Genomic DNA, 26,258 nt, shown 5'->3' with positions numbered 1-26,258 from the left:
GCCCAACAAGGACCTTCCCACCATAGACTATGTGGGGAGCAGATAGGGTGGTTTTTAAAAGTCTCTCCTATAAAAGTCGCCACCGAAATACAGAGTGGAGTGTTCTTTTCCTACAAAGCCTAAGTTTCTTTCTTCACTTTCAAGACCTACAGCTTTGGTTTGTAGCTTAAGTTGTGACCCAAAGACTGAGTGATCATTGAAGTTGCCATTTATGGAGTAGCTACTAGGTGCCTTGTGTAAGGTATTTTATAAAATAGGTGTGTTCCCTATATACCATTTCATAACTAAATCCAGGATAGCACAGGATGTGGATTTTGTCCTGTCCACGTTTTGTGTGATAGCCTCTTTACTGATCTAGAAAGCCTACTTGGTATCTCTTGAACATGGGGTAAATTTCAGTTTGTCTTGTTTTTTGTTTCAGGGAACAGCGAGGGTTTCTTCAACATAAATGCCCTGCTAGGCATCATCACTCTGGCCCAGAAACTCGATCAGGCAAATCATGCCCGGTATAGCCTGACAGTCAAGGCAGAAGATCAAGGCTCCCCACAGTGGCATGACCTGGCTACAGTGATCATTAATGTTTACCCATCAGATAGCAGTGCCCCTATCTTTTCCAAAGCCGAGTACTTTGTCGAGATCCCTGAATCAATCCCTGTTGGTTCCCCAGTCCTCCTAGTGTCAGCTACAAGCTCCTCGGAAGTTACCTATGAGTTAAGAGAGGGAAACAAGGATGGTGTGTTCTCCATGAATTCATATTCTGGCCTCATTTCCACCCAGAAGAACTTGGACCATGAGAAAATTTCATCTTACCAGCTGAAAATCCGAGGCATCAATATGGCAGGAGCATTTACTGATGTCATGGCTCTTGTGTACATCATTGACGAAAATGACAATGCTCCCGTGTTCTTCAAGTCCGTGTTTGTGGGCCAAATTAGTGAAGCAGCTCCATTGTACAGCATGATCGTGGACGAAAACAACAACCCCCTTGTGATTCGTGCCTCTGACAGTGATGAAGAAGCTAATTCCTTATTGGTCTATGAAATTCTGGAGCCAGAGGCTTTGAAGTTTTTCAGAATTGATCCCAGCATGGGAACGCTGGTCATCATATCAGAGATGGATTACGAGAGCATGCCCTCTTTCCAATTCAGCGTCTACGTCCATGACCAAGGAAACCCCATCTTATTTGCACCCAGGCCTGTCCAGGTCACCATCAATGTCAAAGATGTAAATGACTCCCCTCCCAGGTTCTCAGATCAGGTATATGAAGTAGCAGTAGTGAAGCCTATCCATCGGGGTATGGAGCTCCTAATCGTGCAGGCCAACGATGATGACTCGGAAGTCACTTATGGCATCAAAACTGGCAATGCTGACGAAGCTGTTGCCATCCATCCCATCACAGGCCGTATATCTGTGTTGAACCCTGCTTTCCTGGGAGTCTCTCGGGAGCTCACCATCAGGGCTTCTGATGGCCTATATCAAGATACTGCACTGGTAAAAATTTCTTTGGCACAGGCTCTTAACACAAGCTTGCAGTTTGATCAGGTCGTCTATAAGGCAACAGTGAAGGAGAATTTACAGGATAGAAAGGCACTGGTGATTCTTGGTGCCCAGGGCAATCATTTGAATGACACGCTTTCCTACTTCCTACTGAATGGCACAGATATGTTTCGGATGGTCAGGTCAGCAGGTGTGTTGCAGACAAGAGGTGTGGCATTTGACCGAGAACAGCAGGACACTTATGCGGTAGCGGTGGAATTGAGGGACAACAGGACCCCTCAGCGGGTGGCTCAGGCTCTGGTCAGGGTCTCTGTTGAGGATGTCAATGACAATCACCCTGAATTTAAGCATGCACCTTATTACACAGTTATCCAAGATGGCACAGAACCAGGGGATGTTCTCTGTCAGGTATCTGCCACTGATCAGGACTTGGGGGTAAATGGTGCTGTCACATATGCATTTGCAGAAGATTATGCATATTTTCGAATTGACCCCTATCTTGGGGACATATCACTGAAGAAACCCTTTGATTATCAAGCTTTAAATAAGTATCACCTCAAAGTCATTGCTCGGGATGGAGGCACCCCAACCCTCCAGACTGAGGAAGAGGTACTTGTCACCGTGAGAAATAAATCCAACCCGCTGTTTCAGACTCCTTACTACAAAGTGAGAGTGCCTGAAAATATCACACTCTATACCCCAATTCTCCACACCCAGGCCCGAAGTCCAGAGGGACTCCGACTCATCTACAACATCGTGGAGGAAGAGCCCTTGATGCTGTTCACCACTGACTTCAAGACTGGTGTTCTAACAGTAACAGGCCCTTTGGACTATGAGTCTAAGACCAAACACGTGTTCACAGTTAGAGCCACAGACACAGCTCTGGGGTCATTTTCTGAAGCCACAGTGGAAGTCCTGGTGGAGGACGTCAATGATAACCCTCCCACTTTCTCTCAATTGGTCTACACGACTTCAGTATCGGAAGGCTTGCCTGCCCAGACCCCTGTGATCCAGCTGTTGGCTTCTGACCAGGATTCAGGGCAGAACCGCGATGTCTCCTATCAGATTGTAGAGGATGGCTCAGATATTTCCAAATTCTTCCAGATCAATGGGAGCACAGGGGAGATGTCCACCGTTCAAGAGTTGGATTATGAAACTCAACAACACTTTCATGTGAAGGTCAGGGCCATGGATAGAGGAGATCCCCCACTCACTGGTGAAACCCTTGTGGTGGTTAATGTATCGGACATCAATGATAACCCCCCAGAGTTCAGGCAACCTCAGTACGAAGCCAATGTCAGTGAGCTGGCAACATGTGGACACCTGGTTCTTAAAGTGCAAGCTCTTGACCCTGACAGCAGGGATACCTCCCGCCTGGAGTACCTGATTCTTTCTGGCAATCAGGACAGGCACTTCTCCATCAACAGCTCATCAGGAATAATTTCTATGTTCAACCTTTGCAAAAAGCACCTGGACTCTTCTTACAATTTGAGGGTAGGTGCTTCTGATGGGGTCTTCCGAGCAACTGTGCCTGTGTATATCAACACTACAAATGCCAACAAGTACAGCCCAGAGTTCCAGCAGCATGTTTATGAGGCAGAATTGGCAGAAAATGCAAAGGTGGGAACCAAGGTGATTGAGTTGCTAGCCATAGACAAAGATAGTGGTCCCTACGGCACTGTAGATTATACCATCATCAATAAACTAGCAGGTGAGAAGTTCTCCATAAACCCCAATGGCCAGATCACCACTCTGCAGAAACTGGATCGGGAAAATTCAACAGAAAGAGTTATTGCTATTAAAGTCATGGCTCAGGATGGAGGAGGAAGAGTGGCCTTCTGCACCGTGAAGATCATCCTCACAGATGAAAATGACAACCCTCCACAATTTAAAGCATCTGAGTACACAGTGTCCATTCAATCCAATGTCAGTAAAGACTCCCCAGTTATCCAGGTGTTGGCCTATGATGCAGATGAAGGTCGGAATGCAGATGTCACCTACTCAGTGGACTCAGTGGAGGACTTGGATGAAGAGGTCATTGAAGTCAACCCAACTACTGGTGTTGTCAAGGTGAAAGAGAGCCTGGTGGGATTGGAAAACCGAGCCTTTGACTTAAAAATCAAAGCCCAGGACGGGGGGCCTCCTCACTGGAACTCTCTGGTGCTGTTACGACTTCAGGTGGTTCCTAATGAAGTATCCTTGCCCAAATTTTCTGAACCTTTGTATACTTTCTCTGCATCTGAAGATCTTCCAGAAGGGTCTGAAATTGGTTCTGTTAAAGCAGTGGCAGCTCAAGATCCAGTCATCTATAGTCTAGTGCAGGGCACCACACCAGAGAGCAACAAGGATGGTGTCTTCTCCTTGGACCGAAACACAGGAGTTCTAAAGGTGAGAAAGGCCATGGACTATGAGTCCACCAAATGGTACCAGATTGATTTGATGGCACATTGTCCCCATAATGACACTCCCTTGGTCTCCTTGGTCTCTGTCAATATCCAAGTGAAGGATGTCAATGACAATAGGCCTATCTTTGAGGCTGATCCCTATAAGGCTGTCCTCACTGAGAATATGCCAGTGGGGACCTCAGTCATTCAGGTGACTGCCAATGACCAGGACACTGGGAATGATGGCCAGGTGAGCTACAGGCTGCCAGTGGATCCTGGTAGCAATATCCATGAGCTCTTTGCCATTGACAGTGAGACTGGCTGGATCACCACACTCCAGGAGCTTGACTGTGAGACACGCCAGACCTACCGCTTTTATGTGGTGGCCCATGACCATGGAAGGACCATCCAGCTCTCCTCTCAGGTCCTGGTTGAAGTCTCCATTACAGATGAGAATGACAATGCTCCCCGATTTGCTTCTGAAGACTATAGAGGATCTGTGGTTGAGAACAGTGAACCTGGTGAACTCGTGGCCACTCTTAAAACCTTGGATGCTGATGTCTCTGAGCAGAACAGACAGGTCACCTGCTACATTACAGGTAAGAATACTTGTCTTGGAACGGCGGCACTGGGGTACATTGAAAAAAGTCTAGTAAGAGGTGCCCTAAGACACGGGTTTAAGTCCTGGCTCTGTGGCTTATTAGATTCCATTTATAGACTTGGCATGCCTATTCTCGTTCACTTCACAAGGATGCTGGTAAGATCTAATTTGAGAAAGCTCAGACAGCCCCCTGTAAATTGGAAAGTGTTTTGCAGAGAAGATCTCTTATTACTTTAGGTGAAGTAGAAAGAATAGAAGGGAGATACTTGTAACTGTTCTCAGCTTCTAGAGGATGGAGAAGGCATCAGTAGTCTTATGATCCCTGAAAACTCTGTCAGATGACTGTCCTTGTGGAGTGTATTCTGCCTAGAGCAAGTTGTGGATACCAGAAAGACTGCTTAAGTCAATCATAGGACCTAAGTGTTGGAGTGAAAACACTGATAGATATGATTCCAGCTCAGTCCCCTCATTTCACACACAGGAAAACCAAAGCCCAGATAGGGGCAGAAACTCAACCAAGGTCACACTCCAAGCCTGAGTCATATCTGGCATTAAAACCACACTCTACGAGCTGCTTTCCCTAGCAATAGATACCTACTGCAGACTTAAATTACCCCAATCCCTGTCCAGTGGCTGAACCAGCTAGCCAGTGCCCAAAAAGGAGCTTTTGTTTTGAATTTTTTAATGTTTATTTATTTTTTAGAGAAAGAGAGAGACAGAGCTGAGCGGGGGAGGGGAAGAGAGAGAGGAGACACAGAATCCAAAGCAGGCTCCAGGCTCTGAGCTATCAGCACAGAGCTGACACGGGGTTCAAACTCACGGATTGTGAGATCATGACCTGAGCTGAAGTCAGATGCTTAACCGACTAAGCCACCCAGGTGCCCCAAAATGGTGTTTCTTTATTTCTTGTATAGAATTGAAATTTACTTCCCTTTAACTTCCCCACAATGCCTTCTAAAGCACAAGAAATAGGAAATTTGCCCCTCAGCCACATATTTTAGAGTGGTGCTTCTCACGGTGATAATTCCATTTCATAGGAGGCCTTTGAAGCCAGAACCAAATAACTGACTCAATAGAAATATGGGCCCCTTATTCAGGGAGGAAAATTTTGTCTTTCCTAGAAATCCTGGAAAAAGTGTCACATGGGCAGCCACCTATGGCACAAAGCCTGGTTTATTCCTTTTCCTCAGCTCCTGGAAGCTCTGTTCCATCTTTTTAGAGGGAGACCCCCTGGGCCAGTTTGGCATCAGCCAAGTTGGAGATGAGTGGAGGATTTTTTCGAGGAAGACCCTGGACCGTGAGCACACAGCCAAGTACTTGCTCAGAATCACAGCTTCCGACGGCAAGTTCCAGGCTTCGGTCCTCGTGGAGATCTTTGTTCTGGACATCAATGATAACAGCCCACAGTGCTCACAGGTAAGGGCCGGGTAAGGGTGAGGTGGCAGTGGAGGCAGAAGAGGAAGGAGAAGGACTCGGGGGACTATCTCTGAGGCTGGCATCACTGACCAGCTCTTGCTTCTCCCCAGCTGGCCTCAGACTAGTGCCCTAGGCAGGGTTCATTCTAGGCAATTCCTTCCTTCGACTGCTGCCATAGGAATGTCACCAAGTTCTTTAGAACCCCTGGTCCATACCTTTCCCCCTATACTCCCTACAAAGGTCTACTTCCCTGCAAAATACATCCAGAAGTAAAGTAACTTCTTTATTCTCCAAGCACAATCTGCTGTGCCCAGGGGGGAAACCCCTCTTCCACTCAGCTTGTTAGCTTGGCTCATTACATCCAAAGAGACCTGCCCCCAGAGACACCCCGCACTGCTTTCATGCCCATATATACATATCCCCACACCTACATGGATAATACAGACCTTAGATGCCTTCCTCGAGGTTGTAAGTATACACAAACATGCAAGCAGGGCAGTTGCATTTTTGCTGAGGACTTCACTTAATTAAACCCTAAATTACTCTTGAAAACAAACGTTGAATCGTGGTGGTGGTGGTGGTGTGTGTGTATGTGCACGTGTGTGTATGTTGGGAAGAGAACTGTGTTCTTAGAGGACCTAAGCGAGTAATCATTGCCACGTAGCTTTGTGTTGAAACATATTTTTTACATTTCTTTATTTTTGGGAGACAGAAAGAGACAAAGCACAAGAGGGGGAGGGGCAGAGAGAGAGAAGGAGACACAGAATCTGAAGCAGGCTCCCGGCTCCGAGCTGTCAGCACAGAGCCCGACGCGGGGCTCGAACCCACGGACTGTGAGATCATGACCTGAGCCGGAGTCGGACGCTCAACCGACTGAGCCACCCAAGTGCCCCTAAACATATTTTTTAAAATACAGTAAATAATTCTTAACTTTGGTGATTTGCATTGCCTCAAAGTTTTCAGATAGAATTAAACTATTAACATTTTACTGTTATAACGTTTCAAGTTACAGTAATTCAAATTTACATAAAATCCAGCCATTCAGTATATACACATAAATACAAACTTACACATACTCACTCATGTACACACACACAAAGGATCGTCTACAACTCTACGTATACATGCAAATACCCATACTTATATGCACACAGATACATAAGCATATACCTGCATACACACAACATTCATCCATCTGTATACCCATCCAGACATGGAAATACACATATATAACTCACACAAACATACTTACATGTGCATTGCATATATATATGCACTTCACTTATTTGCACACATTGATGCAACACATACCTCATAACACAAAAAATACATATATCCCATCACCTTTTCTTCCTCTGTCTTCTACACACCAACTACAGAAAATCATAGTAGAAAAAGACAACCTATATTATCAGGTTGGAAATGGAAATGGAAATGGAAAATGCCTTTGTGGGATCCAAGATGACCACCTTTTGGGTCTCAGAAGGGCAGCCTTTCTTGGGGAGGATGGTGGCCATACTTTCTTCCTCTTTCCCCTTAACTATCCTTGCAACCAGCCTGCATCCTCCCCATGCTGGGAGAGGCCAGGACCAAGCTCGCCCTGGCCTTCCCAGAGGTGGTCAACTGCATCACTAGAGTCAGAGAAAAGAGGTCTGGGTGGCCATCTCTATACAGCCCACTCAGGCCCAAAGCCTCCACCCAGAGCAGGGTCTCACGCTCACCCACACACTGCAGTGGGGGAAACCAGTTTGCTTGGAACCTGTGCCCAGAGCCAGCAGGTAGAGGAACATTGGGCTTCTGGAGAGCTCCAGCCTCTCCCCTGTGCCATATCCCCTGCTATGAAGGTACCTGCAGTGAAGGGAGGATGGGGGCAGGCCCTGGGGGCTCTCAGGGTCCAGACCTGACTCAAACAGCCAAGGGTCTGTCTTGGGGTGTAGGCAGGTGAGCCTGACAGCATGGCCTCACCACAGAGACCAGGATGCCTGGCCTGGAGGGAGTGGCTTGACCTGACACCTTCCAGAATGCCTCACATCAGGCTCATCTCACCAACCTCCTCCAGAAGCCTCAAAGGACCCGTGTGGAGTAGGTGGGAGCAGGTCCTTCTAGCTCTGAGTGTGGGCTTTTGATGGTGGATCTTCTCTCTCGTTCCCCATTCATGCTCTTTCTTTTCTGACTAGTCCTCTTGCCATCCTGCTCCTTGTCTGCAATCTCCGTTTTCCTTGCAGTTTCACCTTATTCTGTTTTAACCACGCCCTGCTTCCCTCTCTTCCCCTCTCCCCATCTTGCTCTCTGACCTCTCTCTCTCTGCTTCTCTCTCCCTCTCTGTCATTCTGCCTCTCTCTCAGTCAGGTGTATCTCCCACAATCTTCCTCTTTGTGTTCCATCTCCAGCTTCTCTATACTGGCAAAGTCAGTGAAGATATATCTCCAGGACACTTCATTTTGAAAGTCTCTGCAACAGACTTGGACTCCGAAACCAATGCTCAGATCACATATTCTCTGCATGGTCCTGGAGCAGATGAATTTAAGCTGGATCCTCACACAGGTGGGTTTCCTGAGCTGCGGGATCCAGCCAAGAACTTACTTAGTGAATACCAGTGACAAGTGCCGTGCTAGGCTCCTTGGAGAAGAAGCAAGAATTCACTTGTCCATCCATCCATTCACTCAGCAAACATATTGGTACTATGTGCCAAGTATTGCACTAGATGGCGGGACATAATCAATAGACGGACGGGCTCTGGGTCTTATGGGAAAAGCAGTCATCAGATCAGTGGTTTGAACGTGCCGAGTTACGAAAAAACGCAAGATGCTAAGGGAAGGTTTGACGGGAGCAGGGAGAGAGCCCTGGGGGCAGAGTTAAGGGAGTAGTAGGGATGGACACTCAAGGAGAATTTAGACAAGGACCTTGTTTTAGGAGAGAGCACATTCATCTGAGGTCCTGATGCAAGGCCAGAAACTAGTGCACAGAGGGGAGGAGATAGGCCAAGGGTAGGGGTGGGGGGGGGCACAAACTCCACCTTTAGAGCCATCAGAGGATTTAGGCAGGTGAGCTTCATGGTCAAGGACATGATCTCAAGACGTGTATGTTGCAGACCTCAAAATATTATTGTAGAAAATCCCAAGAGAGAAAGTCTATAGAAGCCTAGCCCAGGTCAGGCACGTAGTACGAGTTCAGTGGATGCAGTTGACATTGTCATTATTATTAGAGGACAAAGCCCAGAGCTGGAAGCAGAGAGCCCTGCAGGGTAGACCACCAATGCCTGGGAGAGGATGGGCTGTGAGAGTCTGATGGAGAAGACAGGATGGGGTCTGCTTCCTTTGGAAAAACAGCCGCACAGTGGGATCCCCATCCAGCTGCGATGGGGGAAGGTGTGGGCATGGGCAGCACAGAAGGCCCAGGCCACAGACGGCCAGCTGCTGACACTTGGCTTGAAACCAAGAGCTCAAAGGATGGCTTGGAGATTCCTGAGCAGGGAGGTGGCAGGTGAGAGTGGTGTCCCAGGAAGCTGTCTGGATAAATAGGAGACAACCTTGTCCTTTCTCATTCCAGCATGGGCGTGCTGAGTCACCCCAGGCAGGTTACCTAATCTCTCTCTGGGGCTGTTTGTTCAGCTGCAGGATGATTGGTGGGGTCTTAAAAAAACGGGGTGGTTTTTTCTAAATATGGAAATAATACATGCTCATTGTACAAAAATCCAAACACCGTGGGCGTGTATTATGCAGAAACTGGAAAGTCTGTATAATAATCAGCCCCTCCCCAAAGAGAAGCACTCTAGAATACTATTTTGTGACTTGCTTTTTTTCACATAGCAACATCTTGGAGGTATTAACAAGGCATTACATAAAACTCTATCATAATTCCTTTTGGGTCGCACAGTATTTTACTGTATGGCTAATTCATAATATATCTAACCAGTCCCTTTTTGAAAGACATACAGGGTATTTTCAGTATGTTGCTATTATAAACAGTGCTACAGAGAATATCTTTATACATACATTTTTATCCTTGGGTTGATTATTCCATAGGATATATTCTTAGATGTGAAATCGTGGGCCAAAGGATACTTTTTTTTTTAATGTTTATTTTATTTTTGAGAGACAGAAACAGCACGAGCAGGGAAAGGGGCAGAGAGAGGGGGAGACACAGAATCTGAAGCAGGCTCCAGGCTCTGAGCTGTCAGCACCGAGGGGGCTTGAACTCACCATCTGTGAGATCTGTGAGATCATGACCTGAGCCGAAGTCGGACGCTTTACTGGCTGAGCCACCCAGGCGCGCCAAAGGATAAACACATTTTATGTGTTGTTAGAAATTGTCTAGTCGCCCTTTAAAAATGTTGTGCCTCTTTGTAGCTCATTGGTGAGAATCTGAAATTGGTGATGTGTTTGGGAGAATTAGGGAAGCAGGCAGGTGTGGGGCTGAGCTTCTTTCCTAACTGTATATACTCCCTTTTCTGACCCCTTTTTGTCACAGAGTGACAAAACTCTATGTCCCTGTGGTTGCCTTGCGTAGATACCTAGAAGGCATGTGCGGGAGGCATGTCCCCCAGAGAAAACTCACTGGCTGTCGTTTCTCTGGCCAGGGGAGCTGACCACCCTTACAGCCCTAGACCGAGAGAAGAAGGATACGTACAGCCTTGTTGCCAAGGCAACAGATGGAGGCGGCCAGTCGTGCCAGGCAGATGTGACCCTCTACGTGGAGGATGTGAATGACAATGCCCCCCGTTTCTTCCCCAGCCACTGTGCTGTGGCTGTCTTCGACAACACCACGGTGAAGACCCCCGTGGCTGTGGTATTGGCCCGGGATCCCGACCAAGGTGAGGAGGAGAATGATTGGAGGCTCTTTGCTCATGGGGTCACCTGGGATGGGATGAGGGTTTGGCTCTCTGTGTGTTGCTCTGGGGCCTAGCAAGGACTCTGCCTCCTTGCTGAGTCTGCGAACACTTACAAGAGGAAAATGTCCACAACACCGCAAACCTAAGTGCTATGTGACAAAAGATTTTGGCAATGTTTTGAGGCCAGTACAGGGCATTTCAGCCTCATTGTTTGTCACTGGCACTTAGACCTGAGCCCTTTCAATGCTGCCATTTAACCTCAAGGACACTTTAAATACAAACATCTAATCTGAAATACACGAATCGGAATTATTCAACTCCAACGAATTTGCCACAAAAAAGGAATTTGGGGCACAAACTCTATTAAGCCTATTAAATTCTTTGATCAATTTTCTATATGATAAAGTGAAATCATTTTCAATATTTTACATCTTAACTTTAATGACATTATTTGCATTAAGGTTAATTCTTTTTTTTTTAATTTACAAGGCAAGTTTGATTCATGCATGAGTATTTGTTCCATATTGTACCAATTATAACTTCTGCCATCATAAAGTAGTGTGTGTGTGTGTGTGTGTGTGTGTATGTATATATGTATATATACACATATATATATATATATGTATACACACAGTGCATATGCCCAATTTTCTTAAGTTTTAGACAGGCATTGAAGGAGATGGAAGATTTTAAGGGGATCTAGGAGTTCAAGAGAGGGCAAATAGAGCAAAGTCATCTAATGGCTACCAGGCCCTACACAGTGCTCAATTACCTAGTACTTGGACACTTCCTGGGACAGGAAGCTCCCTACTTCCTAGGCAACTACTCGCCTGACTTTCAAGGTACCTCCCTACTTCCTAGCAGCTACCTACTGACCTTCCATGGTACCTCAGATAATTATCAAGTGCTACCTATTTTGAGTTGACACCTGTCGTTCCTGGTCCTGCCTTCTGTAGCCACACAGATCTAGACCCTCGCCACGACAGCCTTTCTGAGGCCGGGAGGTGGTGATTACCTGCTCCAGCCCCAAGCTTTCCTTCCTGGATGAAGGAGACCTAGTTCCTTCAATTACATGCTTCCGATCATGCCTTCTTTCTAGGACACATCCCGTGGCGTTATACCAGTTTACCATTAACCCTTCAAAACTGTTATTATTCTAATCCAAATATTCCACCCAGATATTCCAAACGTGGCCTGACCAGAAGCTCCCTCTCTCTAGAAAAATGTATATATGGGGGAGTTCCATGGCACGCACATTTAATTTGTGTAAATCCAACTACTCTAATAGGCAGTTTCTGCCGTCATTCAACCGAAAGCGTGTGTGTCCCCATATGTGTGTGAGATGTGAGACCCTCAGGCTCAGGGATGCACTCCTCCCATTGGGTGAGGATCTTGTAGCTGAGCCTTCGCTCTTCTTCCTGCACATCAGCCCCTACACAAGCCAACTGCTTCAGCTAGTACACAACCAAAGAAAATAACAGAATCGGAGCCAAAGCTGGAGAAACACTGTGTGTTTTGATTTACTAAGAACTTTCCATACCCATGGAGATGTGTGTCTCCTTAGTGTTTTATTCTGACATAATTATAGACACCTAGGAAGCTGCAAAAATAGTACTGGGAGGTCCCTGCACGGTTCCCCCAGCTTCCCCCAGTGGTGGCATTTTAGCTGTAGCAGGAAATTGGGACTGGGACATTACTGGTAACTGGACTTTACTCCTTATTCAGATTTTACCAGTTTCTATATGCACTCATTTGAATGTGTGCATGTGAGCACACGTTTTTGTGTGTATGGTTCTATTCCATATCATTCCACATACAGTTTCATGTAACCACCACCATAACCAAGATACGGAATTGTTCTATCACAACCGAGCAACTCAACATAGATGGTTTTGACCTTGTACAATTTTCACTTTATGAGCTGATGTTAGACTCTAACCCCACATAAACATTTTCAGATAATTTCATGGGTTTGCAGATGTCCTACCCTCCAGAACCTTTCTATGAGGACTTGAAGCCCCTGGTGAAGAATCCCCTACAGAGAAGTTCTCACTCTTTTTTTTTTTTTATTTTTTAAAATGTTTCTATTTATTTTTGAGAGAGAGACAGAGACAGAGACAGAGAGACAGAGCATGAGTGGGGGAGGGACAGAGAGAATGAGGGAGACACAGAATCAAAAGCAGGCCCCAGGCTCTGAGCTGTCAGCACACAGCCCTGATGCAGGGCTCGAATTCGTGAACCACGAGATCATGACCCGAGCTGAAGTCAGACGTCTGCTTAACCAATTGAGCCACCCAGGTGCCCCAATAGAGAGGTTCTCACTCTTAACACAGCCTGAGCAGGTTAGCCCTTATGGGGACCCTCCTCTCCAGGCCCTCCTGTGGCTAGAAATTTCACTGCAAGCAGGGCCAGAAGGAACCATGCCCTTGGTCTCCCCAACAGGTGCCAATGCCCAAGTGGTTTACTCTCTGACGGACTCTGCCGAAGGCCATTTTTCCATCGAGGCCACCACGGGTGTGATTCGGCTGGAGAAGCCGCTACGGGTCAAGCCACAGGAAGCACTGGAGCTCACCGTCCGTGCCTCTGACCTGGGATCCCCGATACCGCTGTCCACACTGGGCACAGTCACCGTATCAGTGGTAGGCCTCGATGATTACCTGCCTGTGTTCCTGAGCACTGAGCACAGCGTGCAGGTGCCCGAGGACGCCCAGCTTGGCACGGAGGTGCTGCGGCTGGCCACCCTCACTCGCCCCGGCGCGGAGAAGACCGGCTACCGTGTGGTCAGTGGGAACGAGCAGGGGAGGTTCCGCCTGGATGCCCGCACAGGTGAGCCAGCACCTGAGGCAGCCTCATCCCCTACATGCACTTACACACACAGGGTCTTGGGGAGCACTGGCTTCACATATGGGGGGTGCCCCCTGCAGACCCTCCCAGGGCAGAACTCCTTTGGCTCTGTGCATCTCTCCAGGTCCCATGTTCTTTCCTTTACCCTGGGGCCAGCCTATCTGGGGACCCCCTTTATTCCTCCGCATCCCCACCCAGGACCCTTGGCGACCCAGTCTTCTCCCAGTTTGTAGCTTCATGCTCCCAGCTCAGGGCCACCTTCTGGAGGCTGAGGCCACTCTCTGTCTTCGGCTGCAGAGGCATGAAGCACTTGCTGGAATCTGGGGCATAAGCAGCCCAGGGCAGGGCCACCTGCTTCCCACCTCTAGCCCTCCCCAAATATCCCAGCACTACCCCCTCTCCCCTTATTCTTATGAAGAGAGAACTGGGGAACAGTCTCTTCTTTCCTCCTGGCCGCAGAAAAGTCTAAGTCAGACGCACAGAACCTCGTGGAGGGGCCTCAGAGGCTGCCCAGGTCAGATCCCTTTCCACAGCACCCCCGCAATGATACTCTCTACCTCCTAAAGCAGCTGCCTTGTCATTGAGCAGTATTTTTTAATGGCTGTACTATATAAAAAAATAGAACAGCGTAATGAACCCCATGTTCCCATCACCTAGCTTCAGTAATTGTCAACATAGGCCAGTCTGATTTCATCTTTACCCTTTACCACCACCCCCATGCACACATATTGCATTTGGTTAGTTATTTTAATCTCTAACATTTTCCTCTCCTTCTTTATTTGCCATGTGGTCTAACTAATGAAACGTGGGTCAGTGTCAGGCAGAACTTTTCTATTTTGGATTGACTAGTAGCTGTATCTTTATGATGTCATATATCTCTCTAGCCCTCATATTCCTTATAAATCACATTTGAATGAAAGACCTTGATCAGGTTCAAGCTCAATTTTGTGGCAACAGTGCTTCAGAGATGAGGCTGTGCTGTACTTTGCACTATGGTGGGAGGCATATGATAACTGATGGGTTTTTTCTGAGGTTAAGACTGACAATGAGCTTTCATGTTGTGAACCTGACCCATCCATTATAGATGGATCCTTCTAATGGTTTTAGCAAACGTTGATGATTATTTCCTAGATATATTATTTCATTAGGGGCATAAAAGGGGCAGCCTTCTAATCTTATCATTCCTCATTCATTTACTAACTAGAATTCTTTATAAAGAAGATTTTTCTACCATTAAATATTTGGTTATCCAGGAACAGCTGGATACATCCTTCTTCTTTTCCAACTGTCAGAGAAATAAATCTACATCCTAGCCGTTCGTTGAGCAACTTGGAGTATTATAAAAGTCTTTGAAAACTAAGTTCTGTCATTTATTAGCCGGGCGAACTTGGGCAGCTCATTTACCTCGAGGGCATCAGTTGGCTCACCTAGAAAATGGGAACCACAAGTTCTTCCTGCTCTACAGAGTTATTACAGAGCTACATGAGAGAGATTCAGTATTACAGATTTAAGTGAAATTTCAGTGAAATATTACAAAAATAAATGAGGGAAACAGTGCTGCTGAGAATGACAATAAGGGAAGTGAGAGGAGATGAAAGGGAAGAGGAAAGGAGGGTAATGGGGAAATAGAAAACAAAGATGGTGATGTAAGAGAGGAAGGAAGAGATGATGGAGGACAGGAAGGAGGAGATCTGTTTCTCCCAACCCTGTTGAGCTGCCTCTCTTGGGGTTCAGCTCAAGACCCCTCAGCCCTCTGCCTTTGTGGCCCCAAGTGCTTCATTGCTCCCATTATCTCTTGTTTCTTCAGGGATCCTGTATGTCAACAGGAGCCTGGACTTTGAGACAAGCCCCAAGTTCTTCCTATCCGTAGAGTGCAGCCGGAAAGGCTCTTCCTCCCTCAGTGACATGACTACAATCGTGGTCAACATCACTGATGTCAACGAACACCGGCCCAGATTCCCCCAGGATCTGTACACCACAAGCGTCTTGGAGAACGCTGCCGTGGGTCATGTCATGCTCACAGTAAGGATCTGCAGCTTTGCCCTTTGGGAGGCATGGACTTGGGTGGGTTCTTATCGCCTCCTCCCCCAGATGTCTATGAGCATGGGTTAGTTAATCAGTTTGTATACTATAGACTTGATTCTGACTTGCAGCCACTTGGCCAAACTGTTTCTCATGACAGAGGGTCTCAGGGCCATGTTTGATAAGGTCTAGATCATGTATTGATAGAGCGGGGCATGGGAGAGGCCTTAGAGGGGGTCTCTGTCCAGAGGCGCCAAGGTCTGGGAAGGACCTGGTGGACAGTGTGTGATGTGGAGACTCAGTGTGGGGGGGGGGGAGGGGCACCAAATAACACTTCTTTGCATTCAAACATGTACTTGCTCCCTACTATATAGAGTGAAAACAAACTGCCCATATTCAAAGTTGACCATGACCTCTCCTTATTCTGCCTTCTGGTCTTATCTCCTTCTACTCTCTGACATGTATCCTATGCTCCAACCACCGAGGAAGATGTGCCTTTCCCCAAACAGCCTCTGCACTTTCATACATTCTGGGCTCATGTCTGGAATGCTGGCTCCACTCCCAGAAACCCTTCTTATCCTTCTGGGACTCATGAATGCTTTGCTAATCTCCCCAGGTAGAATTTACCGCCGTGTTCTCTGTGCTCTCATAAAGCTGATCACACGTTTCCTCAAATCAGAATGACCCATAACATTAGACATTAAACTTCCCGGTGGGCATATTCATTTTGGCATGCCCCTCACCTCCTAGTTCCGGACCTAGCATCCTGTCGGTATGAGTGAATGAGTACATGAATGAACCATGGCATGCTGAAATCTATCCTACGATATAAAATGAAGATGGGCGCCTGGGCGGCTCAGTCGGTTAAGCGGCCGACTTCAGCTCAGGTCATGATCTCGCGGTCCGTGAGTTCGAGTCCCGCGTCAGGCTCTGTGCTGACAGCTCAGAGCCTGGAGCCTGTTTCGGATTCTGTGTCTCCCTCTCTCTGACCCTCCCCCATTCATGCTCTGTCTCTCTCTGTCTCAAAAATAAATAAACGTTAAAAAAATTAAAAAAAAAATTAAAAATTAAAAAATTAAAAAAATAAAAATAAATAAATAAATAAATAAAATGAAGAGATTCCTTTGGTAGGGATGACTGTGGCCCAAGGGACTGCCACTCTGATGGCAATCATTGGAGGGGACACTCATCTGTTCCCTTTACACTCCCAGGGGCCAATATTCCCTCAGGTCCCTCTTGACCTCCATTCACAACTACCCTCCCACTGCTGCAGGTGTCAGCCACTGATGAAGACGGACCTGTAAATAGTGCCATCACTTACAGCCTGGTAGGAGGGAACCAGCTCGGGCACTTCACCGTCCACCCCAAGAAGGGGGAGCTGCAGGTGGCCAAGGCCCTGGATTGGGAACAGGTGAGTCATGTGGGAGGGGCCCGACCCGAGCTCATCAGAGCAGAGGTATGGTCCCAGTGCAGGTCCAGAGAACTGTGGTCAGCACCCCATGCTGACTTCTCCAGACCTGCCCTCACTTGTTTTCTCTGTGTGGTCTCTGTGGCCTATGAGGCCAGACGTAGGAGAGGGACTAAGTGACCCTTAACCTCCCTTAGAGGAGCTCAGGCTAGCTTCTTACTATTGACAAGGAGCCATTAGATAATAAATCAACAGTAATAAATCAATAATAAATTCTTGTTTACTGAGCACCTGCTCTGTGCCAGGAACTTTGCTAAGTGCTTTACATACATTTGGTCCTTAAAATAATCCTAGGGCGTGGGTCCCAATAATCTCACAGATGTTTAGTCACCTTCTCCATGTCTCACAGCTAGGAAATGGTTCAACTGGAAATCAAACCTATTTCTTCCTGTCTCCAAAACCTGGACCCTAAAATAGTATGTACGGGCAATGGAGGCAGGCATAGCGGAGCGTCTCCATCTTATTTTGGGGAAAACATTAGTGATGAGTCATGGGGCAGAACTGAGGGGTCTTGTTGCTAACTCTCTACCGGCATCTTGCTATACAGACTTCTAGCTATTCCCTGAGGCTCCGAGCCACAGACAGTGGGCGGCCCCCACTGCATGGGGACACAGACATCGCTATCCAAGTGGTTGATGTCAATGATAATCCACCGAGGTTCTTCCAGCTCAACTACAGCACCTCCGTCCAGGTACGCTTGAGCTTCCAAAGACATCTTGAAGCCTTCCTCCCTTCATCTCCCTCCTAGTGGAGGGTGCTCACCACTGATATCAGTTCATCCAAACATGGGCTGTGACCTTGCCAACTGATATCCCTAATGGCAACACAGCCTGCAAAAGGGGACTATGAATCACAGCATTAACAAATAATCGGGCGATGTGCTAGGCACTTGCACATCCATTACCTCATTTGGGACCTGCATAGCTGCATGAAACAGGTAGTACGGTAACCACTGCCCCCCGCCCCCTTATTCGTGGTTTTGCTCTCTGTGGTTTCAGCCAGGCTGACCCCTAGTCAGTCACGGTCCAGAAGCTGGTGATCCCCTTCTGACATATCATCAGAAGGTCAGTAGTAGCTTAATGTACATCACACAGGCTGTGTGCTTATGTCGTTCATCTTACGTCACTTCATCATGTAGGCATCTTACTATCCTCACATGGTCACAAGAAGAAGGGTGAATACAGATACTTAGAGAGAGAGACCACACTCACATAACTTTTATTAGAGTATATTGTTATAATTTTCTATTTTATCATTAGTTATTGTTGTTAATCTCTTATTGTGCCTCATTTATAAATGAAACTTTATCGTAGGTATGTATGTATAGAAAAAAATCCCAGTATATACAAGGTGGGGTTACTATCCATGGTTTTTGGCATCCACTGGGGATGTTAGAACATATCACCAAGGATAAGGAGGCCTACTCTGTCCACTTTACAGGTTTTAAAATGGAGGTGCAGAAATGTGCCATTGTTAGAATGTGGCAAATCTGGGATTTACATGCAGAAGATTTTCCAGATCTCATTCTATTTTCATCATACTGATGGTTTACAAATGGGATTTGAAGAGGGCCTAGGGAATTGTGACCATAAGAGGTGAGGGAGGTGAGGACGAGGATCAGACGGCAGAATCATGGGCCCTGCTATGTATCAGCCAGAGTCATTCACTTGTTTGTATATTATGAGTATTAGGTAGGATGCTTTGACTGCCAATAACAGATTATCTTACTAAAACCTTGTTAAATAATAAAGATTTATTTCATGTAACAAAAGGTATGATGGTGGGAAGTTCTACTCCAGAATTGGTTATTTCATCAGAAAAACAGTATCACAGCTTTCAGCTGGCTTCTTTGGAATTCCCTCACCTTCTTTCTCATGGTTACAAAATGGCTGCTGCAGCTCCAGCATCACATCCTTGTCTAACCATCTTCAAAGGCAAACAGAAGGGGACTTCCCCCCACTCTGTTTTTAGCAAAGAAGAAAACTTCTTAAAACCCTCATCTGGTTGACTTCTCCAATGATCAGAATCAGATTACATGATCAACATTAAACCAAAAACGCACTTGAAATCAGATTTTATAACTGACTTAGACCAATCATAGTCCATCTCTTCTTAATAAGGACACAACTTTTCTGAGATACGGCCACCCCACACCTGAACAAAAGTCAGGTTTTGTAAGAAAGGAAGGAAGGAATGTCTATTGGATAGGCAACCATTAGTTTCTGTCCATCGGATTTCTGTTCATAGATAGGACTTTGTTGCAAAAAGACAGTGAACCACCACTGTGTTCAATAGATACTGAATTCCCATGTTATGGAGCAAAGACTGGAACAGTACCCAGGAAATCTATTTTTTAGTTGAATTCCTACTCGTTTTTAAATGTTCTCATTGAGTGGCTGTTCCATTGGTCTTCTAAACAGGAAACCATTTATAAGTGTTCAGTTGACCCTACGAATCACAAAATTTCCACGTGGATCCCAGGCGCTTACGAATTTATATACGTGAATCGCCAGCTGTGTGAACTTGCACAAGTCACCTTCTGTAGGATAAGGGGACTCTAGGGACCCTTCTGGCCTCCAAGGGCTTTGTTTCTAAGACCCAGCACCGCCCTCAGAAAGCTCTTGGTCAAGATTGGCGGAGCCAACAACTAATTCAGAGGCTGGCAGAACGAATGAATGAATGAATGAATGACAGCTCGAGGTCCAGGCATGGCCTGAGAGCAGCCAGAGTGCTGAGGACTCAGCCCAGAGGAGGGGACCCAGAAAGATGCAAAAGGAAGGACTGGAATTCATTTTGCTCTTTGATTTCCTGTCACTCTCTGTCTCAGGAGAACTCACCCATTGGCAGCAAAGTCCTGCAGTTGATCCTGAGTGACCCAGACTCCCCCGAGAACGGCCCCCCCTACTCATTCCGAATCACCAAGGGGAATGATGGCTCTGCCTTCCGAGTGACCCCTGATGGATGGCTGGTGACCACCATGGGCCTGAGAAAGAGAGTCCAGGAGTGGTATCAGCTTCAGATCAAGGTGAGAGCTGTGTTGGGCCACTGGTGGTGACCATGGGGACAGTAATGTGCCGGCAAAAGCTCTGCCAGTGCTCCTATTATTAGGGGGAAGTGTACAGAGCTCGCACTAGGTGCTGGGCCCTGGGTTAAGTTCTCCACGGGTCTCATTGCATTAAATCCTCGCAATGGGCTTTACAGATGTAGCAACTGAGGCACAGGGAGCTTGAGCGACTGGCTTAAAGCAATACTGCTAATAAGTGGCAGAGGTGGGTTGCTCCAGACCAAACACTCTGACCCTAGAGCCTAAGCTCTTAATTCCTACACTGCCTCCAGGCAGAAGCATACCCTCACTCTGGCTCTAACTCCCTGAGCCAGAACAGCTCTCTGAACCTCACAGAAATTGGTGTGGGGTCCAAACTGGAGAACATACATACGTGTGAAGGGGATTACGGTGATGTTGCAAAGGGCAGCCCGAGAACAGCCAAAGTAAAGTGGTCAAGATGGTGGTTAAAGGTTTCTTCTTCATTTAATTCCCTCAAAATCCCTTTCTTAAATCTCAAGTTACAGTGGATCCTATTGTGCTGTGAACTTCTTCCCTGGGATCAGGATGACGGATCCATCCATTCATCCAGCCAGCCAGTCAGTCATTCACTGAGTCTTTGAACAAATATTGAGCACCCATCACGTGTCAGCCCCTATGCTTGCTGCTAGTAATGTAGCAGGCGGAAAGAAGGGGATGGTCCTCATGGGCTTTTGATTCCAATCACGGAGATAAACAATAAACAGATGAAGAAAGAAAGTGACGAGAGGCTCACAGGGCACAGGGGAGACATATTCAGAGGATGGCTGCCCTCACGAGGAGGGGACCTTTGAGCTGGGACCTGAGAAGTGAGCTGTGTGAAAATGGGCAGGAAAGTGTCACAGGCAGGAACAAGATGAGCCAAAGTCTCAAGCCAAGAGTTCAAGCTCTGGAACAAGCGCTTGAAGTGGCCTCAGATGGAGCTAATGTGGTCGGCGTGGTGATCTATAATGGGAATAAGCTGAAGACATGGGGTGGCTGGGTCATGGAGGTCTCATAGCTTGGGTGACCGTACTACGTGAGGTCCAAACTGTGAGGCTCTTGAGAGGGAGAGAGGCGCTAAAAACATTCATTGGCGATCGTTGAGCCACAACAGGATCAATTAGTGAAAATCAGACTGACCCGGGCAAACCAGAAAGTAGAGCCAATCCTAACTATAAGCCTTGGTATTACTTTTATTACTACTTCCAATCCCAGCTGGAGCCAATGGTGCTGAAACCTTGAGCTGATAATGAAGACGCAGGGAGTGGATAGATTAGGGACAAGCTCTGCATGGAAATAAACAGGAGTTGGTGATAGATTAGAAACGGGCGGGGGGGGGGGGGGAGAAGAATCAGGGGTGACTCCCAGGTTCCTGGCTCCAGTGAAGACTGGGTGGTGGGGCCACTTATGAGGCTGGAAAGATGGTGGGGTGGGGGAAGAACAGGTTTATGGGGTAAAGTGAGGATCCTGTTTTGCACCGGTCACCTTTCAGGTGCCCATGAGACATCTAAGTGTCCAGCAGGTCGTTGGGAATGAGAATCTGCAGCTCAGCACACAGGTGTGGGCTAATGTAGAGGGTTCTCAAAGCTCAGGGCATGGACATGACTGCCTAGGGAGAGATGAAAGAGAACAGCTTCCTGAACTCTGTTTCTTGACCCAGACAATCGCTCGGTAACTATCGGCATCACCATCTCCTGCATTTGTCCTGTATTTCCACTTTCGTTCACTGGGAGGTACTAGAGGCCAGCAAAAAAACAGGCTGTGGACCCAGGTAGTTCAGATTCTGCTTGGGACTTAACCTGCTGTGTGACCTTCGGCGAGTTACTTGACCTCTCTGAGCCTCAGTTATACCTGTTGTAAAATGGGAGATTTCATGGCATCTATCTCGTAAGAAAGGCTAGGGTTTGGGTTAGTGTTGATATGCTATCTCATATATGCATCGGAAACATTTAAAAGTGACTGGCACACAGTTTTGCGCACAGTGATGCCAGCTGTATATTATACTTAGCAGTAGTCTTAACCACTGTCATTGCTATTGATGACCTCATCTGTGTTGCGCACAAATCCCAGTAGTAGGTGTCATTTCACAACCTTCTCCCCCCATTCAAAGCACGGGAATAAGATATGACTCTAGAGAAAGTTGTGGAGGCCCTGGGCTGACAGCTGTGAAAATGATAACGTCCCTGAGGAGAGGAAGGATACTTCGTTCTTGCTAATCTGGACACAAAGTTGCAGGGATGTTTGGCAAAACGTGAAAGGAAAAAGGCATTTTTTATTTACATTCTCTTCCTTGCTTAACTGAGGTCATGGCGTGGCCTTGTTAAAACCTTCGTGGCTTTTCATTGCCTCTGACATAAAACGTGACCTTGTGCTCCTCAGCCCGTAAGTGACCGGGCGGCCTCCCTCGAGCCCTCCTCTGCCCTCAGCCCTGCCCACTCGCTCCAGCAACCGGGGCCCCTTTCTGCTTGGTCGAGCTCATCACGCTCTTTCCACCCGAGGGCTTGACGCTTGCTGTTCCCTGTGTCACCTGCTCTTCTCACCTCTCCTCACCCCTCAGGACTCAGCTCCTCAGAGATGCCTCCCCTCCCACCTGATCTGGGTTAGGTCCCTTTCACTCTTCACATCTCTGCCCCATGCTCTGGTGATTTCCTTCACGGTACCTCCTCCGAGTCTGACATTCCCTTGTGTATTTAGTGATGTATCTATTGTCTCTGGCCCGGGGAAAGGACTCAGCGAGTATCTGTTAGCTGAGGGACAAAGGCCCACTCCAACCCCAATCACATAGTAAAGGGGTGTCCAAGGAGAACCTCCTTAGGCTGACAGGAACCACGAAGGATGCACATAGGAATCACGAAGAGACATGTGATGCGTCGCTTAAGGAAGGAGACAGGGGGCACCTGGGTGGCTCAGTCGGTTGAGCATCCGACTTTGACTCAGGTCATGATCTCGCGGTTCATGAGTTCGAGCCCCGCATTGGGCTCTGTGCTGACAGCTTGGAGCCTGGAGCCTGCTTCAGATTCTGTCTCCCTCTTCCTCTGCCCTTCCCTGCTGGTGCTCTGTCTCTCAATAATAAATAAACGTTAAAAAATTTAAAAAAAGGAAGGAGACAGAACGAGGGACGTTGGAGAGGAAGGAGGCTCGCGTTCGAGTGGCCAGAGAGACTTAGGAAGAGGCTCAGAGAGATGTCAAATGAGGAAAGGGAGCTCAGCTTTACCATGTGGTAGGGGATGGAACTCCCTCCACAAAACCTCTGGTGCGTTTGGAGTCCTTGTTTTCTTTTTCACCTCTGACAGCGCGTTGAGCCTGCCCCCTGAGCGGAGAGACCAGGCTGCCCAAGGAGGCCCGGCCTGGTCTGGGCCACCGACAGCTGCAGCCCATGGTGACGGCAGTGCCCGTTCTGTCCACAGGTGTCAGACAGCGGCATCCCTCCCCTCTCGTCCTCGACGTCCGTCAGAGTCCACATCACGGAGCAGAGCCACTACCCACCCTCGGCCCTGCCACTGGAGATCTTCATCACCGTCGGGGAGGAGGAGTTCCAGGGGGGCATGGTGGGCAAAATCCACGCCACGGACCGAGACCCTCAGGACACACTGACCTACAGCTTGGCAGGAGAGGAGACCCTGGGCAGGCACTTCTCGGTGGGCGCAACCGATGGCAAGATTATCGCCACCCAGGGCCTGTCTCGCGGCCGCTATGCTTTCAACGTCACCGTCGATGACGGGACCTTCGCCACCACTGCTGGGGTCCACGTCCACGTGTGGCACGTGGGGCGGGAGGCTCTGCAGCAGGCCCTGTGGATGGGCTTCCACCAGCTCACCCCGGAGGAGCTGGTAAGTGACCACTGGAGGAACCTGCAGAGGTTCCTCAGCAACAAACTGGACATCAGACGAGCTAACATCCACCTGGCCAGCCTTCAGCCTGCAGACACCACGGCTGGGGTGGACGTGCTCTTGGTCTTTGAGGGGCATTCTGGAACCTTCTACAAGCTCCAGGAGCTGGCATCCATCATCACTCGCTCGGCCGAGGAGATGGAGCAGTCGGTGGGAATTCAGATGAGGTCAGCCATGCCCGTGGTGCCCTGCCAGGGCCCGAGCTGCCAGGGTCAAAGGTGCCAAGAGACGGTGCACCTGGACCCCAGGGTGGGACCCACCTACAGCACAGCCAGGCTCAGCATCCTGACCCCGCGGCACCGCCTGGAGAGGAGCTGCTCTTGCAATGGTGAGTGACGGGCTTCTCCAAGACACCCAGCACTGCAGGGCTCAGCCAGACTGGCTCTGGGGGTGGAGATCCCAGGGAGGCCCCGGGGGGTAGTGAGAGGGGGGTTTTAACAGGGCTAAAGGCCACAGTCTATAGGCCACCGCGAGACAGGTGGCAGCCTCCCCAAATCTAGTCATGGAACAGCACCCCATTCCCGGCCACTTTTTGGAGTTTTGAAAATAATAGTCAGGAATCAAGAGGCAAGTAAGTAGCAGGATGGCTAAGAGCAGACTCTGACATCAGACTGCCTGGGTTTGAATCCCAGCTCTGCCCCTTGCTCGCCAACTAACCTTAGGAAAATGACCTAGCCTCTCCGTGCCTTTGGGCGGTTAGAGGAATTAAATGAGTGTTAAATGTCAAGGGCTTGCTAATAAAAAAAAAAAAAAACAAATAGAAATGAAAAAATAAAATAAAATAAAATAAAAATAACAAATAAGGGGCACCTGGGTGGCTTGGTCGGTTAAGTGTCCGACTTCGGCTCGGGTCATGATCTCACGGTCCGTGAGTTCGAGCCCCACGTCGGGCTCTGTGCTGACCGCTCAGAGCCTGGAGCCTGTTTCAGATTCTGTGTCTCCCTCTCTCTCTGCCCCTCCCCTGCTTGCGCTCTGTCTCTCTCTCTCTCTCTCTCTCTCTCTCTCTCTCTCTCAAAAATAAACATTAAAAAAAAAAGTGCCTGACATACAGACAGTGGTCAGTAAACATGAGTTACTGCTACTTCTACTGTTATTCCTGCTATAGCGTGCTGCTTATAATCTCAAGATTTAGACTAGACAGCTCAGGTTCAAACCCCAGCTCCACCTCTTGCTAGCTGTGTGACCTTAGGTGGGTTGCCAAATCCTCTGAACTGTAGTTTCTCAACTATAAGATAATGAAAATATTACCATCTGCCTTCTGGAGTAGGTTTGAGAGTAAATTATTTAATGGATATAAAAGCACTTAACCTTGGCCAGGCCCATCATAAGCACCCCGTCAGTGATGGTTGCCATTCACACGGTGGCAGTGGTTGCTAGAAGGACTCTGCTGTGCGCCAGGCACTGTGTCTACGTTACCTGAACTGACTGTCACCAACACCCTGAGAAGCAGGGTCACCAGATCCAACTACAGTGGAAACTGAGGGATGGGGATTGTGTTGGTTTGCTCGACGCTGTACAGCCTCCAAAGAAGGGCTGGTTAATTAAATAGCCATGTGTCCTACTCTAAAGCTTGAGCTCTTTACCGCAACCCACAGGAAGTTAGTTTTCTGATTAGACTCAACTCCAGCACCCCTGGCGTCAAGAATCAGTGCTCTGGACCAGCTTGGGGATGTTGGCAAAGGGAAAACGGCATCGCCTCCCCTTCACCATCGCCCCCTGCCTGGCCTGGCCTACCTTTATGGGTCTCCCCAGTTTGCATTAGGGAAATTCTTTCTCCAAAGATTTGTGGGCTTTTTCTAGGTCCCACTGTATTCAGGCTGGGTGAGCTACTCTGGGTGGGTGTGGGAGGGAAGGGTTTCCCTTCTCTGTCTCTTGCCCCAGGGTTGCCTGCAGGGAACGCTGTGCTGGCCAAAGGTTCTCTTGCGGTCACCTGGCACCAGACAGTGGAGGTTCTAAAATTCATGCTTATTCAGAATCATCTGGGGAGTGTGTTTTTAAAGAGAACTGCTCCTGCGTATCACCTCCAGAGTCTGTTATTCAGAAAGTCTTGGGTGAGGCCTAGAATTGGCATTTTTTAAATAAAGTTTTTAGGGGCGCCTGGGTGGCTCAGTCGGTTGAGCGGCCGACTTCGGCTCAGGTCACGATCTCGCGGTCCGTGGGTTCGAGCCCCGCGTCGGGTTCTGTGCTGACCGCTCAGAGCCTGGAGCCTGTTTCAGATTCTGTGTCTCCCTCTTTCTCTGA

The 26,258-nt window shown here is 48.1% G+C and overlaps 2 protein-coding genes across 2 annotated transcripts in view; one reads left to right on the top strand and one right to left on the bottom strand.

Moving 5' to 3' along the window:
- SLC36A1 (solute carrier family 36 member 1) overlaps nucleotides 1–26,258 on the bottom strand; it is a 154,999-nt gene that overhangs the window by 61,030 nt on the left and 67,711 nt on the right. The gene's annotated exons all lie outside the window — the stretch shown is intronic.
- FAT2 (FAT atypical cadherin 2) overlaps nucleotides 1–26,258 on the top strand; it is an 83,885-nt gene that overhangs the window by 43,695 nt on the left and 13,932 nt on the right. Inside the window, exons 10-19 of the mRNA XM_019464471.2 lie at nucleotides 422–4,480; nucleotides 5,702–5,898; nucleotides 8,289–8,442; nucleotides 10,478–10,711; nucleotides 13,172–13,555; nucleotides 15,381–15,595; nucleotides 16,869–17,006; nucleotides 17,611–17,754; nucleotides 19,891–20,088; nucleotides 23,535–24,345. Coding sequence (XP_019320016.1) covers nucleotides 422–4,480; nucleotides 5,702–5,898; nucleotides 8,289–8,442; nucleotides 10,478–10,711; nucleotides 13,172–13,555; nucleotides 15,381–15,595; nucleotides 16,869–17,006; nucleotides 17,611–17,754; nucleotides 19,891–20,088; nucleotides 23,535–24,345 — 6,534 coding nt within the window. The remainder of the gene's footprint in view (nucleotides 1–421; nucleotides 4,481–5,701; nucleotides 5,899–8,288; nucleotides 8,443–10,477; nucleotides 10,712–13,171; nucleotides 13,556–15,380; nucleotides 15,596–16,868; nucleotides 17,007–17,610; nucleotides 17,755–19,890; nucleotides 20,089–23,534; nucleotides 24,346–26,258) is intronic.

This window comes from Panthera pardus, unplaced genomic scaffold (genome assembly GCF_024362965.1).
Source record: "Panthera pardus isolate Hobbes unplaced genomic scaffold, ASM2436296v1 HiC_scaffold_2, whole genome shotgun sequence".
NCBI lineage: Eukaryota > Metazoa > Chordata > Mammalia > Carnivora > Felidae > Panthera > Panthera pardus.
Note: the sequence above shows the minus strand (reverse complement) of the source record. Positions and strands in the feature narration are given on the sequence as shown.